The sequence below is a fragment of the Mus caroli genome, unplaced genomic scaffold (assembly GCF_978045245.1).
Source record: "Mus caroli unplaced genomic scaffold, Mus_caroli_1 scaffold_7, whole genome shotgun sequence".
NCBI lineage: Eukaryota > Metazoa > Chordata > Mammalia > Rodentia > Muridae > Mus > Mus caroli.
In genome coordinates this window covers 127322753-127339838 of record NW_028227262.1, presented here as the reverse complement: position 1 = coordinate 127339838, position 17086 = coordinate 127322753, and the positions used below count along the sequence as shown (strand labels likewise).

General features: G+C 41.2%; 1 protein-coding gene across 2 annotated transcripts in view; it reads right to left on the bottom strand.

The window, feature by feature from the left end:
- Window positions 1–20: 20 nt before the first annotated feature.
- The window catches only part of Fam3c (FAM3 metabolism regulating signaling molecule C), a 55338-nt gene continuing 38272 nt past the window's right edge, over window positions 21–17086 (bottom strand). For both annotated transcript variants that reach the window (XM_085840801.1, XM_085840800.1), the window contains exons 8-10: window positions 12847–12931; window positions 2816–2942; window positions 21–2027 (exon numbers count right to left, since the gene is read on the bottom strand). In XM_085840801.1, coding sequence (XP_085696927.1) covers window positions 1938–2027; window positions 2816–2942; window positions 12847–12931 — 302 coding nt within the window. In that variant the 3' untranslated portion in view covers window positions 21–1937. The remainder of the gene's footprint in view (window positions 2028–2815; window positions 2943–12846; window positions 12932–17086) is intronic.

Sequence of the window (17086 nt, the reverse complement as noted above, 5' to 3'; positions counted from 1 at the left end):
GCAACTACTACACGTCAGTGTTAAAGAGTTTTGATTTTAATAAAGAAAACTCGTTCTCAACATTAAGTGAGCATTGTTCCACTTCTAAGGCTGATGTGAACGTAAAACAGTTGATTATTGCTTCCAGAGTTAAGCCGGTATAACCAAGACAAGACAGAATCCAGGCCAAAAAAACCCTACTGCACCACAGCAGTTACAGAACCCGTCTTCTCCCTCCCAAAAGTTTATACAAATGGAAAAGCCATCTCTCAAAGGGTTAGCCTGTTATCAAGCAACTTTACTTCCATACACAGTCCAATATATCCAGGCGATATGATACTACTATGTTGAATGGCAAAAACTTAATTTTTACATGTTAAGATGTATCTCCCCCACCCCCCAAAAAAGGGGAGAATTTCAGGGGATGTTCTACAGGTATAGTGCTTTGTCAAATACAAAAATGAAAAATAAAAAATTCACAATGTCAAACCAAGAGTACTTATATTCAGTATTAAAAAAGAAAAATAACCCTGCAATGTTTATTTATTTTCCCATCCCTAGAACTGTATTTAAAAAAAAAAAAAAAAGGCTAAACCATACATGCTGGATGTGTTAGTACAGGAGCACCAGGACTCTACATTTAAAGTTTACAAAACTTCTCTGAGCACAGACGATTATTTATCTCCTTATGAACTACATTCAATGAGGAAAGAAACAGTAGCACAGGTCAGTAACAGTCAAGAAGGGGACACCTGGACGGCTTCTAGCTTTTAACAAAATAGCAAATACTGCTTTTAGATTTTTATACAAACCACCTAAATTTTAGGTTCAGATTTTACGTGTGGCCTCATCCCACAAAGGGCAGCATGAACATTTCATTTGTTTATGTTGCATTTGAAGTGATTCCATACATGAGGATTTAATGTACGTCACCTATACAATAGGCATGGAATGCCCTAAAAAAAACATTAATTGGGACTTTTCAAAGCTTCTGCTACACGTTTAGGCAACAGCTGCTATCACAAAGTTAGAAATAAATAACAGAATTTCTTGGTTTACAAATCAAGGCTATGATAGTCAAGTATTCCTGTTCTAAAATCATGTGGTCGATGAAAGCAGATAAATGCCTGTATTACTCTAAATGTACTGACCCAGTTGTCTTGAATGACCTGATTAGGTTGAGGAAGGGACTCGGCCTGGCCCCCCAGTTCTGTGGAATCCCACCCCTAGGCTCACTCTACACAGCTTACACAGAATCACAGAATTCACACCGCTAACACAGAATTGAGAAAATGAGCTCGGAATGACACCTACATTAATGTTCCTCTTCACTGTTATTAAAAAAAAAATAACAACAACAAAAAACTGTTGTGCTTTTCACAAATCTGATATAAATTTTCGTGTGAAACATTTTATTTCTGGATTTCTTTGGAAAGACAAAAATAAAGACTGTGAAAAGATACAACAGGAGTCGGACTGTAAGGTGACAGTACACAGACAACTAACCAAAAATCTCTTTCATTTAAAGGATACTGTCATAACATGCCAGATATTTATACAGAGACACATATACGAACAAAATCTCCTCCCTAAAAGCCACGTTATTCCATGATAGGGTTTCCCAGCAACCAGGATAAATATCAGCGTCCTGTACAACCTGCGTGGTTACCCCCTGAATATGCTTTTAGGATTAAAACACATTATTGCCATTGTCGTCTACACGTTGTACTTTCAGGGAAATGTGCTTACAAATAGTTCAGTGATTGGCTCAATGAAGACTATTTACAGAAAGGTAGCCATTTCTGTTAGCAATAAATAATCCTGGAATCGACAGAGACGGTCTTGCTCATGCACACCCTGGACGGCCACATGCTACTGAAATATGTACACAGAGCGGCTGCCTGACCGCTCTCCTGCAGAGTCAAAGTGCGTTCCTCCTCGCCTCTCGTTCCTTCCCGTCAGTCTTGCTTCTGGGGGATACATCCTTCCATCTCCACCACCTCAGGCCATCCCTCGTACTTGTTCGTTTCCTTATTATTCTTTATGTGCTAAGGGAACACAAGGACGATTCATAGCATTAAAACAAAAATGAGTGTGATCTGCTAACGTAGAGTAACTCAGCCCACCTGCCCTCGTTTCAGTGACGCACATGTCAACAAGGAGGTCACATAACACTTAAGACTCAAGATGTTAAATGGATGACCCTTGGGGACAAGGAGCTATGTGGCAAACCATCAAAAACAAAAAAACAAAACAAACAAAACAAAACAAACAAACAAAAAACCCACCAAAAAACAACCAAAAAACCTAAAAAAACAAAAAACCTACTTTTAAAGAATTGTCACGGGCAGTGGTGGCACACGCCTTTAATCCCAGCACTTGGAGGCAGAGACAGACAAATTTCTGAGTTCAAGGCCAGCCTGGTCTACAGAGTGAGTTCCAACACAGCCAGGGCTATACAGAGAAACTCTGTCTCAAAAAACCAAAACAAACAAAAAAGAATTGACAAAAAATATATTCTGTTTGAGACATTTACAGATTCAGTTGATTCTAGTATCAAAGTAGAACTGGAATCCTTAATAACCTGAGTTCTTTAAAAGGCCCAAGCATGAGAACGCATTGGTGTATAAGAAGGGAATAATTTTTTAAGTTATTGTGAAGCTTTTTTTAAGTCATCATTATTTTAATTACTTACTGAGAACTTATAAAAAAAAACTATCTGGACATATTCAGTAACAGCTTAGTCTAATTTTAGTCTAACTAGCATGAGAATATTGTATGAGACAGTCTCACTAGCTATTCTAGTCCCACAGTTAGGAACGCCCCAGACACTAACCTGTTCAAAGGGACTCTTTGTCTTAATGCCCTTCCCACCACAGAAGACCCAGTTATCTCGGAAACCAAGACTGGTGATCGAAGTGCTGCCCAGTTCAGCAATGAGCCGCCGTGCCTCATCCGTGAGCCTGCAAGAGAAGACGAAGCAAAAGATGTGGGGTATTGCGCTTTCTAAACACTTACCAAGCAAGAGAGCCACTGAATATGATGGTGAAAACATTTCAAACTACATCAAAGAATATTTTTTTAAAAAAAATGGATACAGAAAAAAATTTCTACAACATTCCTACTTGAGTTCCTTCGTGATGAAAGGCAAAGTCAGAAGTTAATGAGAGAGCACCAGCTGAACATCAGCATTGCCTAACGGCTGCTCTTCCCTTCGTTATTTCTAAGTGCATTCATCAGAAAGAGAGAGCCCGGCTCTGCTAATGGACGCCTACCCAAACTGCATCCAGGTCTTAAGCAACCAGTGTCCACGCAAACGGAGCAAAAGTGAACGCTGACAGATGCTAAAGGTTGTTCATCACTATCTTTTATTTAAAACAAATCTTGAGAAAAGGTCTAGAAGCTGCACTTTGGTTATTTAGTCAGAATGGCCATTAGAACCCACGGGAAAGCTAAACCTTTGCCCAGAAGGCAGTGACACGTTAGCCCCCAGTGAAGCCCTCAACTGATAGACACCATTAGAAACATCCATGTGGGGCTGTGGTTGTGATGGCTCAGTGGTTAAGAGCACTGACTATTCTATCAGCTGTCCTGAGTTCAATTCCCAGCAACCACATGGTGGCTCACAATCATCTGTAATGGGATCTGATGCCCTCTACTGGTGTGTCTGAAGACAGTGTACTCACATATATACGATAAATATTTTTTAAAAAAGAAAGAAACATCCACGTGGATCAGTGATTCCCTCTCCTGTCTCACAGAGAGCAGAACGGAAACAGATGAACACTAGCTGCAGAGCCAGAAACAGAAAACGAGGGCCAAGTACCTTGGTTATTTGACGTGAAGTCCTATAGCATGCGAACAAACAAAATCACTAGCACCACCCAACCCAACTTCCATAGATTAGATAGATCTGCCCTGCTAACACCAAGGCAAAGTGTTCCATCTGAAAACAGGACTATTGGAGAGGAAGGGGCTGATTCACGCCAGGAGTAGACCTGAGCTCTCTGCCTTAGTGGAAAAAACAAAATCAAAACCAAAAAAAAAAAAAAAAAAAAAAAACTCCAAAAAACAAAACCCTCACCATCTTAAACTAACTTAAAATGAGGTGCTCTGCATTTAAAGAGGAGCTTTATGAAACATACTTGGATCACTCAGTGTCACAAATGATATAAAAAAAAATCCCATCCACGGGGTGGGGATGGTAGGGCAGCTTGAGTATGGTTGTTCCTAGCCTGGAGCAAGTTCACTAGAATCGTGAAAATAAACAGAAACCCAGGAAATCTGCAGCCTGTCAGAGCCGCTTCTGAACGATGCAGTGTGAACAAATGAACAGAAATGGAGTGTAATGTCTGTGTTCAAAAAGAGCCCATGAAAATAATAAATAAATAAATAAATAAATAAATAAATAAATGTTTAAAGGGGCTGAAAAAACAGCAGTGGTTAAGAGCTTGTGCAGCTCTTGCAAAGAACTCAACCTCAGTTCCCAGTTCCCAGCTCCCACAATGGGTGGCTCACAACCACCTGTAACCTCAGCTCTAGAGAATTCTGAAGCACTTGTAGCTCTAGGGGTTACTCTGAGGGCACCTGAATGCATATACACATGCACACACATTGACACGCATGTACGCGCACGCGCGCACACACACACACACACATGTATGCATACATGCACACACTACTTAAAAAAAAAAAAAAAAGCCCACACAACACCTATTGTGTGGGTGTCTGCAACTTGCCACCTGAGCCTCTGTGAAGCCCTCAGGTTAGCTATTTTCTGGCTACTTTTTAAAGACTCCTTTGCCTCTGTCAGCACAACCAGATGAGCTGTGATGCTGGAAGGATAAAATGTATTGCAATGTGGAGGGCAGGCCGTAGACTCACAGCGCGCCAGCATGGCTACCTCCGCAGAGAGCCACAGGGCTCCATTTGTATTTCTTCCTCAGGAAAAGTTCAGTTTGCAATCTTGACAAATTAAAATAATAAATGTTGAATTCACAAACAACAGTAACATCAGCTCCCCAAACGATTGATTATCCAAATGCAAGTATGTTCCCCTATTCAAAAAACTAAAAAAGTAAAATCTCTCCTATCAAAGAGTTTATACAAGCGCTTGCATACACACACACACAAACATTGAAGAGACACTCAGTCATCTTTCTGCCATTTGAATTTTACTACTGAACATTACGATCCATGTGCAGAAAGCAAACCAACTTCACCAGAGAGCTAGAATCAAGTTGCATCCACTAACTCCTGCATATTCCACAGAACATTACAATGTTCTTGTGCGGAAAGCAATTAGCATAAAAGACCCGAGCCCCCTTAGAAAGTCCTGTCAGTAAGGCTGACATCGTTGGCATCCAGACACCTAGATCTGAGGTGAGCACCTACCCTTTGCAGAACTGTGCCTCTGGTGCACAGATGACATCATTTACACTGAACACCTATTGTGTGGGTGTCTGCAACTTGGCGATAGGTAACATAGAGGGTGGTCACGTGAGCAGCTTCCAATCGGAATGCAATGAGCAATAAACTCCCCGGGTGACAGCACTTATATGGGTTGTCTTCATTTAAGGCTGGATCATTTGAGCATGCCTAGTGTGACCCTGCTGGGAGAGATTCTTGTGGTGTGGAGAGATGGCTGAATGGGTATCTCTCTGAACTTGCTCTGACAGCACAGGACCTCATTTGAAATCCCCAGCAACCTCCTGAAAGGGCATGCATGGCTGCATGTCCCTGTAATACCAGCATGCCTCCCTCCTGAAAGGGCATGCATGTCCCTGTAATACCAGCACTGAGATGGCAGACAGACTGATGCCAAGAGCTCATCAGGCAGCCAACCTAGCTCAGCTAGTTAACTTTCAGCTCAGTAGGAAACCCTGTCTCAAGGCCGCAAGTCAGAAAACAGTACAAAAAGACCCAAAATACTGCTCTAATCTCCACATGAAGGCAGGTACTTCCGTGCATACACCACACAAATCCAGGCATGCACGCACATAGAGATTTTAAAAATTAAATCTAAAAGGACTATTGGAAACCTGGCCCTGGTTCCCTCCAACCTTTCACCCTGGATTCACACCCTTGCTGATAACTGTTGTCTCCCTTTTCCTGAAACAAATGGCCATGAGGCTCAAAACCCCAGTACCCGTGTCTATGTCCAACTATAAAAATCACTTCCCAGTGACTTGTAATGCTTTCTGATCTTCCTATGTAAAGTCTGTGAGCTATTTCCATGTTCCTTTTTTGTTCTATTCTAGTTTAAGCAAAGGGTAATTTCATATTTCAAAAGGAAGTTTAAATCAATGCAAAACAGCCCGAGTGAGAACACTAATATATACAGGTGTCAAAATGTAAAGCCCAGAATAATAAACACAGCATCAAATTTGGAGATATGAGCTTTTTGTTCTGAATGAGGAATTGAGAGCATGTTGTGTGTTCTTAGTACTTACTAATGGCATTACTAGCTGAGTTCTTCTAAAGTGATGCTGAGAGAGCTAAGGAGATGCTTGGTTGTTAAGTGTGTATGAGGTCCTGGGTTTAAGTCTCAGCACCTCCAGGAAAAGCCAGTGAGGCCACATACATCTGTATCCCTGGTGATCGGGAGAACAGAGGCTGCAAGATGATGCTGAAGCTTGCTGCTTGGTAGCCCAGCAGAGAATGATGAGTTCCAGACGCACTGCAGTAAGCAGGGAATAAGCAGAGAACAAGACACCTGATGCCCTCAGGAGCACACACACCTATACAACCTGTGTACTACACACACACACACACACACACACTTTTAAATTTTTATTTTGGGGGTCAGCAGGATTTCTCAAGACGATAAAAGCTTTAGACACCAACATGAAGATCTGAGTTCGGTCCCCAGAACAGATATGGTGGAAGTAAAGAATCAACTCTAGCAAACTGTTCTCTGACCTCCATATGCACACCATAGAATGCGTGTGCTTATTCACACATCCACCATAACTAAAGTATAATACATTTTCAAAGGTTTATCTTGAATCAATTATTTTAGAGAAGACTTCTTTTAAGATAGATAGAAAACTTTCCAATGCTACAGCAGGACTGAAGCAAACAAAGCAAGGGGGCCATGTTTTCCTAAAGACATCCTAATGTTGCATAGGGTCTCCTTGGAGCACCCATAGGGTCTCCTTGGAATGGGAACTGGTGTAGCCGGGCCCCAGATCTGAATAGGCTCAACTGACTCCATAATGGAAGTACCATCCAAGTTGCAACACTCAGCACACAGACAGTGCTACTTGCCAAAAATAAAACAGATACCTAATTTGTCAAAGCCCATAGTTCTGGGAAAGCCTTTAAATGTATAAACCTTGCTTTTTGGTTTCTGTAGCTCCCCTTCTGGATGATTGTTCTTATTAACTGAAGTATGTTAACCTAAAATGCATTTTGCCTCTGTGTGTGTGTGTGTGTGTGTGTGTGTGTGTGTGTTCTTAAAAACTCACCTCATGGATTAGAGAGATGGCACAGCAGTTAAGAGCACTGACTGCTCTTCCAGAGGTCCTGAGTTCAATTCCCAGCAACCACATGGTTGCTCAACCATCTGTAGTGGACATCTGATGTCGTCTCCTGATATGTCTAAAGACAGTGATAGAGTACCCACATATATGAAGTAAATATGGCCAGAGCAAGCTGGGACAGAGTGAGTGGGGCCAGGGGGGCAAGGAACTCACCCCGAGTAAGGCTCAAAGCTACACTGAAATCCTGAACACTGAGAGGATGGACCAGAGATGAAAGTCTGCATCAGGACCCACTCTTACTGGGAGAGGAGGTATATCCAGCAGGCCTACACCTTCCAGCCGAATCAAGCCTCCAAAGCACGAAAAGAAAAGAGAGAGCTGATTTTCTGGAATCAATTCCGCTTAGTAGGGAAGAATAAGCTAAGAAATATAAATAACAGGAATTATGGAAGAAAACAGTCACATTCCTGTAGAGTCTAAAGGCCAAACACTAGAAGATGGGGAGAGGGGAGCATCAAAACCAGAGATGAAAGACAGTTGTTCCCCAGAAATTCTTCTGAGAATGTAGTTCTTTAAAAGCAAGCAAATGTGGGCCTAGGAGATGGCTCAGTTGGTCAAGACACTTGCCAGCAAACTTAGTGACTTGGGTTTGATCCCTGGGTACTCATGGTGATGGAGAACAGATCCTAAAAGCTGACTTCTGACCTCCACACATGTGACATATACCACCACACCCCCACCAACAAACAAACAAACTAACTAACTAACTAAATAAATGGAAAACAAGCAAGCAAACAACTAAAACTAATAATTTTCACTCTATAATAACCAGGGAGACGACATCAGATGCCCATTACAGATGGTTGAGCAACCATGTGGTTGCTGGGAATTGAACTCAGGACCTCTGAGTCTAAATTTCTGCTGTCATAGCAAGGTACTTAACTGAAAACAGGAAAGCTTTTGAAGTATAAGGCAAACCGCATTACTGAGGACAAAGCTTTTAGCAATATTATATGAAAACCTTCCATGTCAGAATGAAACAGAACTCAAAACCACTAAAGAATTTCTGCTATAAAGACAGAAAGAGCAATAAAGTATAATGAAGGAACCCTGATTTACAAAATGAGTACCAGGATCAAGTCTGATCAAGACCCAGGAGGCAAGCACAGTTTGCGCCACAGAAAAAGGAAACAGTAACTCAACAAAGTCCTGGTATGCAATTTAAAGTCAATTTAAGCTTCTGGATATAGACACATCCCAAACACAATTTGTTACATTGTTATAACCATTGTTGTAGCCAATTGTTAGAAACCACTGGTACACTCTTAAGGAAGAGTCAATTGTTTTAGAAACTAAAAATGGAGATCCTAAGCTGTTACAAGTTTAGTACTCTAGGGGTTTCTTTTTCTATAAATAATGTATTTTATTTTTAAAAAGTAACTTTTGTTATTCTTTAATTGTTGCTGCTGCTGGTGGTGTGTTTGTGTGTGTGTGTGGGTGTGTGTGTGTGTATGTATGTATGTATGTATGTGTTCCAAAATAAATACAACATGGCTTCCATGGCTCAGGTTTATTGCAGAAGATAAGGCCGAAAGATTATAAGTGCCAGAGGAAAAGGAAGTTTGCCATGAGATTTTTTTTCTTTTCTCCAAAAATGTCAGTAGCTGCAGGCAGGAAGTCTCACCAAGCATGCCTAAACATGTCCTGAACAAGGGTCATACCAATGAGCATGCTAACATGGCGGGGAGGGGGCTCTCACGAGGCCTCCACCATGACCGACAACTACAGGTAACTACGAAATGCTGAGAAAGTCTTCCCTAGGGAAGGGTACACCAATTGATGACCTAAATTTTGCTTTGTTTTTAAGGCAAACAGGGCCAAGGAGATGAAGGCTCAGTAGTAGCATGCTTGCTAGGCAAACAAGAGGACTCGAGTTTGATTCTAACAGCACACTTAAAAGCCAGACGTGACAGTGTTCACCTATGATACAAATTCCAGTTCCTAACAAAAATCTAGACTGGAAGACCACAACAGCCCCTGTAAGAATAACAATGAAGGGGGACAAGCAAGGGGGAGCAGCTGGAAGGGCGCAGGCATGAGTCAAGCCAAGTTTAATGACATCTCTGAAACTTGAGCTACATGGCAGCAGATCAGGGTACTGAAATGAGTTTCCTCTATGAATTTCAAGCTAGCATCTGATAGCCCCAGAAAATAGCTGCTGCGAGTAAAATAACTAAGGTGCAGCGGGACAGCATGCCTACTGGGGGACACTGGCAGCTGTCTGCAAAGTCATCCCCGCAATGGATTAACAGAAGAATTCTGTGAGGAACCAGGTCTCTAGTTTGGCGGCACACTGCCCTTGGTAAACATTTTTATCAAGGGCTTAAATTTAGACACACGAATGACTTTGGAGCCAGTACAAAGCCTGGATTGTGGAGCCCTCTTAGGATACACGTCAGACTCAAGACCAAGCAGGCCCAATCAGTACAATCAAATTGAACAGGAATAAATGAATATAAAGTTCTTCATTTACATAAAACAAAATCAAGTGCTGAATGGAGGGAAAAATCTGACATCAAAGGAAAAGATCTGACGACTTAACAAATCTAACTTGACCAAAAATTCATGAGCCAAAAATGTGATTTGATTGCTTAGAGAGAACTAATATAATTCCAGTCTACATGAATATTCAAAGAAATGTAATCTCCTGAAACAGGGCAAGTTAGCGTCTCCGTTATAGCCAGTCCTGGCCAGACCACATCTGGAACATTGTGCTTAATTTGAGACACTCATTTTAAGAGAGACAATAATGAACCAAAGGATGCCCAGGAAACACAGCCAGGAAAGGAAATGAAGAAGAAACACAATATGATAAGAGGTTAAAAGAGCTATGTGTACTGAGCCTAGAAACCTAAAAGGCAAAAGTCAATTAGTTTCAAATGCTTCGGTATTGGGTTGCGAGGGAACACGTCTATTGTCTTGCCGTTCTACTTATCCAAAATAAGGAATGCTGAACAGAATATAGAGACCACCCTGAGAAGACAGCATCTCTTTACAGTCTCCACAGCTTCTTAGGGACGTGAGTGCTGGCCTCCAGCAGGTGGGAAGGACCAGGGCTGAGAGGACTTGCTCAGGCTGGCTAACTGCTTCTGGAGGACTTCAGGACACCCACAATGCAACCATCTCAAGACTACATCAGTATCTCATCAGAGTTCTGATTCTCATTAGGCTTAGTAATAAAAGCATGAAAAAAGGAAGACTGTGTGTGTCTAGACAAAAAAGTGAGTCTTTACGCTAAAAAAAATGACACTATACACATAATACTCTAGACTCTAGCCAAACCAACACACAAGTCACTTTTTCTAATGAAGAAGGCTTAATGAGACTCTGTATGCTATTTATTTTACTGTGTAAAATCAGCTGAACCTGCCAGTTACATTAAGTCTCACTTTATAGATTTAACATTAATCATCAGTTGAACCAGTTTAAAAATATACAATGTCAGTGTTGTCCATAGAAGTGTTTTAAAAGACTATATCAGAGAGGAATAAAGCACATTCATTTTTACAAAACAGTCATAAAGCAGCTGAAATGGTGTCTTTGAGACAAACAGAAAGAAAGAGGCTAACTGAAGAGAACCAGAAACAAACCTACACCATCTTAGGACACACAGAGCTGTAAAGCTCTGGAAATTACAAATGGGTTTTGAAAATACAGGAAAAGAATAAAATCTCTGCAAGACAGAATATACTAAATTATCTAATTTGGGAATGGAAACGTCCTTCTTGAGTTTAAGGGTCAGAGAAACTAAAAGGAAAAGCCTACAGGCACCACTACATACAAGCTCCTACTGTCAAAGGCAAAGGCACCTTAAGTTGACTTTAAAATTAAAAGCTGATTGTCTACAAAAATTGTATTTTTAACAAGAGAACTGGTTAATACCTTAATATATAAGGAACTTATATTAATTATTAATTAATATGGGTCAGCTTAAGTGGTCATATTTTATAAAAGAAAATGCAAAACAAAAAGAAAAAATCTATCTAGTGAGCACACACGTAAGTCTAGTCTCACAAAAATGAAATAAGTCATTAAAAAAATCAACAAAAACATAAAATCCATCTAGAATTGGAAACTAAAAGAATGCACACATTCTTTAACTCAAAAATCTCAATTTTTAAGGAAAAACAAGTTATTGAGCTTTTAAGATTATAAAATCATAACATACATTTTAAAACTCGTATGAACAACCAAAAGGAATACTTAATGTGGGAAAATATATACCAAAATGAGGAAAATGTGCATTAAGTCATCTGACATGGAAAGAAACTACAGTGTTTGCACACACTGTCCCTGGGCGATGGCATGTGGGAACGTGTTTCCTCATTGTGCTTTTCTACGCTTTCCAGATGTCCCAGGATACACAATACAAGAACACAAGCTACAAAACCGTCATCATCTGCTACACTCCATAAGAAATATATCATTTCCTGGGCTGGAGAAGATGATGGCTCAGTGGGTAAGACAGCTAACTCTTTTTACAAGGGACCCAAATTAGATTCACAGCATTCCTGCATGTCAGGTGACTCACGATTACCTGTAACTCCAGCTTCAGAACCCTCACAGACACCAGCACTCACACGTTCAGGTGTACACACACTCGCGTACACACACACACACACACACACACACACACTCCTCACATCTGCACCCTTGACCGTTAATTCCATTTTCAGAAATTAACCCTAAAGGTTATAAACAAAGGTCCAAAAGAGGAAAAAAAATATGCAAAAGAAAGTTATCACCGGGGCTGGTGAGATGGCTCAGCGGGTAAGAGCACCCGACTGCTCTTCCGAAGGTCCAGAGTTCAAATCCCAGCAACCACATGGTGGCTCACAACCATCCGTAACGAGATCTGGGGCCCTCTTCTGGAGTGTCTGAAGACAGCTACAGTGTACTTACATATAATAAATAAAAAAAAAAAAAAGAAAGTTATCACCATGTTATGAATTAGAAGAAAAACTTGGCCGGTAAGGAGGAAGTTTAACAAATGTGGGCCCATAGGACGAACTGCTCTGAGCCCTAAAAATGCTACTGAAGAATGTTAATCCAAAAAACAAAAGGAGAATGTTAGAGAAAACCATTTAATCCGGCTACAACACAAAAGAATGTATAAAATACGTATGTGCAATGGGATTCAAAGTTCATTGTGACATGAAAGATGAACTTTATGTAAAGACAGGACAACAGACTTTTGAGAGCTGATTGTACTTTCTACAATTACCTTATCTACTTAATAGATTTGTTTTTCTGTGAAAATATATTGCTTTTTAAAGTATGAATTATAAGTCCAAAAGTTGTGTTAGGCTTTGATTTTACGTACTTGGTTGCTCCATCATCGTATGTAGCCATCAGCACTACTGTTCCGTCTTGTATGGTCTTCAAAAACTCAATGAATGGTGCCACATCTGAAGAAAAAGAATGGAGAGTGGTTGGGGATTGTATTTGTAAATAATGGAATTACTATCACAATAATCTCTAAGAATTAATGTTATATGAAGTATCCATAAAATGACTAATTGTTTCTAATGAAAAGTGGTCAAGTAAGAATCTTAGGAAAGGCCTAAAAATTCAAAATTTTCAAGGAAAAAAAAAAGAATCCACTAAACAAAATAATCCTGTACTGGCTATTTTTGTGTCAACTTGACACAGCTGGAGTTATCACAGAGAAAGGAGCTTCAGTTGAGGAAATGCCTCCATGAGATCCAACTGTAAGGCATTTTCTCAATTAGTGATCAAGGGGGAAAGGCCCCTTGTGGGTGGGACCATCCCTGGGCTGGTAGTCTTGAGTTCTATAAGAGAGTAGGCTGAGCAAGCCAGGAGAGGCAAGCCAGTAAAGAACATTCCTCCATGGCTTCTGCATCAGCTCCTGCTCCCTGACCTGTTTGAGTTCCAGTCCTGACTTCCTTTGGTGATGAACAGCAGCATGGAAGTGTAAGCCGAATAAACCCTTTCCTCCCCAACTTGCTTCTTGGTCATGATGTTTGTGCAGGAATAGAAACCCTGACTAAGACAAATTGGTACCAGAAGTGGGGTATTCCTGTGACAACCTGACCATATTTTGGGGAGGACTGTGGAAGGACTTTGGAACTTTGGGCTTGAAGATCCATTCGTTGTTAAGAGCTCTGTCAGATGTTGTGTAGGAGCTTGGAAGATAATGCTGAGAACAGTGCAGAAGATGGAGGCCTGTTTTGTGAAATTTCAGAGGGAAAATTAAAGACTCTCTTCAGGGCCATTGCTGTTTTTATTGTGAAGATTTTGTAGTTCTGGTTAGCTGGGGCTGAAGAATCAGCTGTGATTAACAAGATACCAGAACTACTAAAGCAAAAACTTTGCATTACTGGGACTATTGATGCTGGTTAGCTGGAGCTAAGAAATTAGCGGTGATTAAGAAGAGACCAGCATCGTTGAGGTGACATCTTCTGGGAAGTGTTTTCTGAAAGCACAAAGAGGCTGTGTTCCAGAGATAGGCAAGGTTGTACTCCTTCTGCAGTGGGACTTGGTAATGTGTAAGGGTCACCCAGGTGGTACTGGTTTTGAAGGCATGAAGGGGTCACACAGCAGCTCAGACTTGGCACTGTGAGAGGCCATGGAAGGCCATTGGTGAAGGTGCAGCCCCAGTTGTAATTGAAGACCCAGGACTGAAGGGGTCACGCAGTGTTTTGGAGATGCCAGTACCACGAGATGACCACCAAGAGCAGCAGCAGCAGTGGAGTACAGGCATCTGGAGCCTAGAGGACGATGTGTGTGCTACAAAGGGCATGGCTGGAGAAGTGACCCAAGCCCTTGGAGGAGCCCAGAAGATTGTGAGTTGGATCCCAGACATTGGATGGTTGGAGATTGATTTTTGCTTTGATTGTAACTGTGCCCTGATATTTTCCCTCTTGAAGAAACTGTTTTAGTGGAGCCCACAGTTAAGAGACTTTTAATTGTAAAAAGACTTTGGATTTTAAAAGAGATGGATATTTTAAAGAGATTGAAAATTTAAGAACATGTAAAGACTGTGGGACTTTTAAAGTTATTTAAATCTTGGGGATGAATACGAATGTAAAGGTTGAGGCTTACTAGTGATGTGTTTGTGTGTCAAGTTGACAAGGGGTCAATTGTACTGGCTATTTTTGTGTCAACTTGACACAGCTGGAGTTATCACAGAGAAAGGAGCTTCAGTTGAGGAAATGCCTCCATGAGATCCAACTGTAAGGCATTTTCTCAATTAGTGATCAAGGGGGAAAGGCCCCTTGTGGGTGGGACCATCCCTGGGCTGGTAGTCTTGAGTTCTATAAGAGAGTAGGCTGAGCAAGCCAGGGGAGGCAAGCCAGTAAAGAACATTCCTCCATGGCTTCTGCATCAGCTCCTGCTCCCTGACCTGTTTGAGTTCCAGTCCTGACTTCCTTTGGTGATGAACAGCAGCATGGAAGTGTAAGCCGAATAAACCCTTTCCTCCCCAACTTGCTTCTTGGTCATGATGTTTGTGCAGGAATAGAAACCCTGACTAAGACAAATCCACTACCAAATAATTCCTTAAGTCTCTTTGCTGTGAGGTTTATTTTCCAGCCCTGAATCTGTTTTTCCCCTTCATAAAACAGGGGCCACTAAAAATCCACGGAGAATGCATGTAAGAGCATCATTTGTATAGTGAGGCCCTCAGAGGCCTCTCAGAAGTGTAACGGTCTACCGTCCAAAGGAAGCCTGACTCTGAGGTCCATGTGAGGTTCTGGGGACCACAGGGGGTCATGTTAACATGGGTGCTTGTCTAGGAAAAGTAAGCCCTGCTTACTCAGAGACATCTGTAAAACTTTTTTGTAATATGGAAAAAGGCATATTTTAAAAGTTTCTAGGTCTATCATCCTGTAACAAACTGAGGGAAAGAATGTAGACAGTAACTAAAAGCCCCACTAATTATGGCCAACATTGGTCTCTTATGTATCAAGGCCACAGGAACTTCACAGTAATCCAGCTCAGGAAGGGCAAACTGGTGCTGCCAGACAGACTGATCAGGTACTAAAGCGTTTTCTCTCGTGAGCTCTTTGCAGTGTTAGCTTTCCTTATAGGCCACAAGTCTAAAACGACTCCAGAGCTCTATTACTTCAAGCCTTCTCTCTCTCTCTCTCTCTCTCTCTCTCTCTCTCTCTCTCTCTCTCTCTCTCTCTTTCCAACAGCAAGGATTCCAAACATTTTTCTCTAATTGATTGCATTTTATAATAAGAGCATTTTTAATGCAGAAACATAAATGCCAACAAGTCATTCCCATTGACATGAAAAGATGACACTAAACTGCTATTATTTCTGAACCAGGAAGAGTTTTTGGCAGCAAATCGGCTTCAGTGATGGGCTAAGAGAGCAGTACCGGATCTCTGTTTACACGCCTGGTTTCAACAGCTTCACGGAAGAGTTTCTGTGTTATAAATTATACTAAGCGCAATTATGCCCTCAGAATTTAAAACTGATGGGAACAGTGTAATTTAATATAGCTCTGACAGCTATGAAACATTTTCTAAAGCTTAAATAAATAACACACAGCAGCTTATTAAGAGCTGAAGAAATATCAGACACATCAGCTGGTCTTAAAACTGAACCTAAATAGCGACGGCCTGAGAGCTACCAGCTTATGGGGCACATGTAAATAGACCAGGCAACTAAAAGGTAAGCCTGCCTTCCTTGAAGATAAAGGAACCCTGCGGCCTTGAATGATGGCTCAAAGCTTAGGTAGGAGTGCTCGCTGCTCTTCCAGAGGACTTGAATTTGGTTCTCAGCTCCCACATCAGGCAGGTCACAACGCCTGTAACTCATGCTGTAAGAACCTGATGTCGCTGGCCTCCTCAGGCACCTGCATCCTTATACGTATATATCTACATGCAGCCGCACACCTACACATAACTACAATAATAAAAATAATGCATTTTCTAAAGAAGTCCCTCCCTTTGGGGTAACATGCTTTGGGGAGTCAGTGCTTGTTATGCATGATAGTGACCTTGTCCTGTCCCTAGGACTCCCAAACACAGAAGGAGTAAATATCTGTGGTTTGTTCTGAGTCCTGTAAACTGCAAAGAAAAGTTTATGCCCTCTCTCAAATATTTACTATGTAATTGCAGAGTCCAGTTATATGTGCGTATGTGTGTGTATGTGTGTGTGTATGTGTGTATAAATAGTTAACAGGATGAATTAATGGGAGTATTGCTTTTCTAGAACCTGAATGTGTGTGTGTGTGTGTGTGTGTTGTGTATAAATAATAGTTAATAGGATGAATTAATGGGAGTATTGCTTTTCTAGAACCTGAGTTTACCTTATCTACTGAAGGCTCCCACTTTTGACTAATTTTTGAGATTCAAAAACCATACACAAGCCAAACTGTGTGAACTGGTTATACTGGTCCTCCGATATGTCTAACTTCAGGGAGCAATCTAAACAAACTCAGAGCTTTGAGTCAGGTGTCCTGTCCAACAAGGGCTGATGTCCTCCAAATCTCACTCTCATACAACGTCCCTGCAATAACCAATCTGCATGCAATGTATTAAATATGAGTGGACACACAGTGAGGCCCGAGGGAGGGAAATGGGAACAGT